A 6202-nucleotide genomic window follows, 5' to 3' on the forward strand; every position below is an offset into this window, starting at 1 on the left:
AATTAGGGCTGCACGATTAATCGCATGCGATATTTAATGCGCATCTTGCCAGTAAAGCTGGTGGAGTGATGGAGATTTACCGCTGATTACAGAACCAGCTTTACTGGCAAGATGCGCATTAAATATCGCATGCGATTAATCGTGCAGCCCTAATTTATTCAAAATCATTTGAATCTTTTGAGACATTCTAAATGTCTTATCTGTCATTTTTTGATCAATTTAATACATCCTTGCTGAAAAGTATTCATTTCCATAAAAATAAAAAAATCATACAGTCCCCAAACATTTGAATGGTAGTATATATATTTTGTGTCTGACCTGGTCATTGCTTTTGACATAGCCCTTATCCAGAGGGCTGTCCTCCCCATATCGAGCATACATAACCAAACCCATTAAACAGCCCAACGTGAGCACGATCTGCTGGCATGGGAACACCGCATAACAGGACCTGAAGAACAAGACACCCCAAAAAACACTTCAAAATGTACTGGCACACAACACAACCCAGCAGAAACAGCACAAACGGTGCATAAAACAACTTCACACTTTCAGATTCTATTGACTTAACCAGAGTGTGGAAGAGCTGGGTGTTTTCTTACATGATGGCCTCTTTCTCTGTGCGGGAGCTGAGGTATCTCTGGACCTGAGCCTGATTCACTCCATACAGGGCCAGCATGAGGAAAATTCCCCCCACTCCCAGAGTCCAGAACGTGTGCCTCTCTAAAGGGTCAGGGTTCAGGCTGCCATGACCACAAAACAAAGAATGTGAGCTTCAGTTACAATTCTGGTATGTGGAACAGTGTTTGTTAGATAATCTTAAAGGGATAGTTCACCCAAAAATGACAATTCTGTCATTAATTACTCACCCTCAAGTTGTTCCAAACCCGTAAGACCTTTGTTTATCTTCGGAACAAAAATTTTTATATTTTTGATGAAATGTGAGAGCTCTCAGACCCTGCATAGACAGCAACGCAACTGAAATGTTCCCAGGTCCAGAAACGTAGTAAGGACATCGGTAAAACAGTCCATGTGACATCAGTGGCTCAACTTCAGTTTTGCAAAATATCTTAATTTGTGTTCCGAAGATAAACGAAGGTCTTACGGGTTTGGAACAACATGAGGGTGAGTAATTAATGACAGAATTTTCATTTTGGGGTGAACTAACCCTTTAAAGGAACAGTTTAGATACTCATATATGAAACAAAATGATATTAAATCGCACCACTCACTCAAGGCCTGAGATACGGCTGCCGTTTTGTGCTTTCCTCCAAACTTCAGCGATGCCACCTGCCTGATGGGTACCAACTACAATCACTGCCAGCTGCCCCGCAAACATAACAATTGTCTGAAACACATCTGTCCAGATCACTGCTTTCAGACCACCCTGGAGAAGAAGAGAAGAGAGGAGCAGGTGTGTTATAATGTACACTACCATTCAAAAGTTTGGGGATTTTTTTATGTTGTTGAAAGAAATGCTCACCAAGGCTACATTAATTTGGTCAAAAACATAGTAAAAACTGTAATATTGTGAAATATTATTACAATTAGGAATAGCCGTTTTCTATATTAATATATTTTAAAATGTAATTTATTCCTGTGATGTTCAAGCTGAATTTTTTTATTCTTTATTCCTCTCTTGATCCTTCAGAAATCCTTCTAAAATACTGATTTGGCATTCAAGAAACATTTCTATTTATTATAACTTTGAAAACAGTTGTGCTGCTTAATATATTTGTGTCTAAACCAAATGTTGTTGAAAGAAATGCTCACCAAGGCTACATTCATTTGGTCAAAAACACAGTAAAAACTGTAATATTGTGAAATATTATTACAATTAGGAATAGCTGTTTTCTATATTAATATATTTTAAAATGTAATTTATTCCTGTGATGTTCAAGCTGAATTTTTTTATTCTTTATTCCTCTCTTGATCCTTCAGAAATCCTTCTAAAATACTGATTTGGCATTCAAGAAACATTTCTATTTATTATAACTTTGAAAACAGTTGTGCTGCTTAATATAATTGTGTCTAAACCAGGATACATGTTTTTTTAATTATTTGATGAATAGAAAGTTCAAAAGAACAACATTTACTTGAAACGTAATTCTTTTGTATCATTATAAATGTCTTTACTGTTACTTATGATCAATTGAATGCCACCCTGCTGATTAAAAGTGTTCATTTCTTTTTAAAAACCTTACTGACCCCATACTTGAGTAGCTGAGCAACAGTAAGTAAAAGAGAAAATAACTAAATGCATTTATGCCACACCACATGTAAACAACGAAATGATAAACCGATGCTTATCTCCAGCCTACCAAAGCTGTGTAAAGTGTGCACACCAATCCCATGGCCAGCACTGCCCCCCAAAGGTCAAAACCTGTTACTGTGATCACAAACAAATTCAAACATTTACAAGAGGAAAAACATGAAATAAACTACTTATCTGATTTACATCAACATGCGTGTCTTGTAATGCATCAATAGTCTCAATTACCTGCATTAAGTGCAAGTGCTGGAGCATACAGAACAACTCCCATATAGATCACCTGCGTAAAAACATAATTTGACAGATGTAACAGTTGTAATGCTTGTTTTAGGACATAACTTGTTTCTCTGAATTTCCCCCGTCTAGTAACTGATAGTTCTGAGAATCATTACACTTTAGACCCACAACGCTGAGTAAAATATTGTCCATATCAGTGGGGGGTTAGAATAAGTTTGTAGGTGAAAGTTCAAGTTTTTATACTGACAACAGGGTGTCTTTGTGCCTAACAAAACTGGAGTAAAAGACAATGTTACTTTAGATTATTAGATTATACTCCTAAAGGTTTTAATATCCTATTGCACACATCCAGGTGGTAACCACAACTCACCATCTGAAAGATGAAGGTCACAGTGCCACATATCCGAACACTTTTACTAAAACGAAGTTCCAGATACTATGAAGAAGAAAAAGAAGGCAAGAATTTAATATAAACAGAAACAGTGTAAAATCCCATAGAGCATGTTTTGGTACAGCCAGAGGACTGCAATTTACAAATATTACATAATAATTTTCAGTCAGATGGATTGAGATGGATTCATCAAGCGTGCATTAAATTGAACAAATGTAATAATAAATACTTTCTAAAAACAACTTTTGAACAGTATCTTATTTACTGTAATAAAATAGTATATTTGGATTTCTGGAATGCTTGATTTTGACTGGTTAGAATTCTGCTATCAAATATTTTTTGTATAATGTTGGGATTTATTTTGCTATACTAACTGACTGTCCATTATCCTTATAATGTTAAAGTGGGCTCCAAAAGTCTAAGACCACTTGTTGTGAGAATGCTTAAATTTTGCACTTGCAGGTCAATTTACAAAGTTCCCACCCTTTCTGACCAATGAATATCCATGTTTTTTTTCCCATTAACTTTCCAGTTGTTTAATGATTACTAGATAAGGATTTTGTAAAATCCTTAAATTTCAGACAAATTCCCTAATGGATCATTCACTTACTAATTTGTGAAACTGACTCTGATTCCCAAAAAGTGACACATACTCCAGTCTCTCAAACAAACAAACAAACACAGTGAATTTCTAATGTACTACCTGATACGCGCTGCTAAGGCGGAGCCGATAGAAAACTGGTATGAAAACGTGTGCAGGGATGAGCAGGCCCAGGAAGTAGGAGCAGCCCAGGAACCAATACTGCGTGCCGTGTGTGTAAATCTCAGATGGGGCACCCAGGATGGCCACCGCTGATTGAAAGGTGGCCAGCAGTGAAAGGGACACCGGAAGACAGCGCATGCTGCGGTCGGCCAGCAGGAACTCCTGTGTGGTCCTCTGACGACCCCCTGAGAAGGCATAGTAAAGGCCGATTCCGGCGGAGGCCACTAGCAGCACGACGAAAATCACGTAATCCACTGTGCTGAAGTGCATCTGGACTACGTCCCCCATGATGCCGTGAGGTGTGGAGAGGTGTGGAGAGGAGTGCACAGAGTGATGAGGCCCCTGGATGATCAGTGGAGTGTCAATGGAGAGTTGACCATTGGGTCATCATGAAGGATAGCAGGTGACTTGCTATAAGAAATAAATAAAAAGACAGTTTACACAAAAATGCAGAATATCCACATTACACTTTCTGACTGTCTAGATTTAAAGATTTTCCAAATTAGCAGTAAGGAAACATTTACACGAATGCATTGCACAGCATGTGCAAAACAACTAAAAAGTGACAATGTATTATTTTACATCACAATTTGGCCTTTTTATACACATAAAAAGTCACAATCAAATCAAAGTAGCAATCAAGTTAATCTTCCGAATTGTGAAGTACATACAAATGTAATAGATCATCAAAAAAAAAAAACTAATTCATCAGAAAGAAGTCTGTTTTTCTTGCAGGATATATATACAGTATAGCATACATACATGAATCATTCACTATAAGATCTATAACATGTAGGCTTTTTTTATTAGTAAACAATAAAGCAACAAAAACATTCTTCAAAATATCTTATGTTGCACAGAAGAATTAAAATCATGTCGGTATGGAACGATAATTTTCTCAATGAAATTAGTGACAACATGTTTTTAATATTGTCACAACAATGAAGAAAAGAACCTTCATGGCAGGAATTAAGCTATTTTATAATTAATTAAGAGATTATTTAACTATATCATAATACAAATACATGTAACCTTAAATTACGTGTTAGTCAGTATGTGTAGCACACAGTTGTTTTGTAATATCAGTAGAATTTCTAGAACTGCTGCTGTAAAGATGTCACTAGAGTTAAAGCTGAAAGCACTGCTGGCTCACCTCATTTGATTAAAGCTCTACATTATGTTTTCTGAGCTGCTAGTAGGTGGCCTTAGGACACAGCATGGTTTTAGCATTGTGATTCAGCATGAAAACATTAACAAAGGTTTAATTAAAAATAACACAGAAAACACATCATCTATGTAAAAGAATAATTTGATTGTTTTGGTTTCTATATTTCATGCCACTCAAAACGTCAAAGTAATTAAATGAAATAACTGAAAAGTTACAGTCTTGTTCTCATTGTTTTGTGAAGTTCCAGACATTGATCAATACAAAATAAATGTCTTAATGAGCCAAACAAAATGATTGCTCTCAGTGCCTTGTTCAAGAAATAAATAAATACATACATAAAATGAAATAAAATAAAACACAATCACTAGTTTATCAATCACACAACCCACTGAAAACCGTGCACTGGTCTTGTGAGACATAATGACATAACACAGTTTATTCAATGAGTCATCATGTGACTTAAAAATCTCTTTTTAATTTAATATTGTGCCACTAGGGCTTCCTGTCATAAACAAACCAGCTTACAAGCAACTATTCTAACATATTCTGACATTCTGTAGTGCTCAAGCTTATTCACACAAACATGTGTTGAATGCAAAAAGCACTGTGGGTCAGTGTATTTAGGCCAGAGGAGTCAGACTCAATGATAAAATGTAATAGGTGACACTGAGAGGATGATGCTGATGAAATATAGCAAGTCACACTATTATCACATACTGTAGCTTTACTATATATATATAAACCCATCAGTTTAAATTGTAATATATTTCAAAATTACTGTTTTAAATTTTGATTAAAAAAAATGCAACCTTGATAAACACAAGAGAGTCTTTCAAAAACATTTAAAAAAAATCTTACCAACCCCAAGCAGTATAGTGTAAACTTCAAAAGTGATCAGAAGAGACTGTCATGCATTTCAGACATATTTCATATTAATTCATGTACACACATTTAGTAGCAGGCAAGTTACATAACACCCTGTAAAATGGTAAAAAGTCAAGCATCATACTAAACTTTCTTGCATTTGTGAGTTTGCTCATTGTCATTTATTCATTACACATGCAATATCTGTAAATTAGTTGCATACAATGGACACAATTTACTGCACACAATCCTGTCCTGAACAGCGGAACAATACAGCCTATGAGTACTACAGTAAATATGAGATTTTTCATTTTGAGGTCAAGAACACTTGAGTTTAACTCACTTGTTTAACTAGGTCCAAATGAAAACCACACTGAAAATCTGTATCTAATCTGTAATCTGTACACTGTAAAAAAAAATTCCGTAAAATTTACGGTAAAAAACCGGCAGCTGTGGTTGCCGGAATTTTACCGTAAAAAATACAGTAGCAATGTTTTAGGTTTGATGGTT

The 6202-nt window shown here is 35.7% G+C and overlaps 1 protein-coding gene across 1 annotated transcript in view; it reads right to left on the reverse strand.

Moving 5' to 3' along the window:
• slc5a6a (solute carrier family 5 member 6a) overlaps nt 1-6202 on the reverse strand; it is a 16495-nt gene that overhangs the window by 4015 nt on the left and 6278 nt on the right. The window contains exons 2-8 of the mRNA XM_016537477.1: nt 3601-4071; nt 2877-2942; nt 2498-2549; nt 2319-2386; nt 1230-1384; nt 600-740; nt 319-448 (exon numbers count right to left, since the gene is read on the reverse strand). Coding sequence (XP_016392963.1) covers nt 319-448; nt 600-740; nt 1230-1384; nt 2319-2386; nt 2498-2549; nt 2877-2942; nt 3601-3948 — 960 coding nt within the window. The 5' untranslated portion in view covers nt 3949-4071. The remainder of the gene's footprint in view (nt 1-318; nt 449-599; nt 741-1229; nt 1385-2318; nt 2387-2497; nt 2550-2876; nt 2943-3600; nt 4072-6202) is intronic.

This window comes from Sinocyclocheilus rhinocerous, unplaced genomic scaffold (assembly GCF_001515625.1).
Source record: "Sinocyclocheilus rhinocerous isolate Xijiao unplaced genomic scaffold, SAMN03320098_v1.1 scaffold185, whole genome shotgun sequence".
NCBI classification, from domain to species: domain Eukaryota; kingdom Metazoa; phylum Chordata; class Actinopteri; order Cypriniformes; family Cyprinidae; genus Sinocyclocheilus; species Sinocyclocheilus rhinocerous.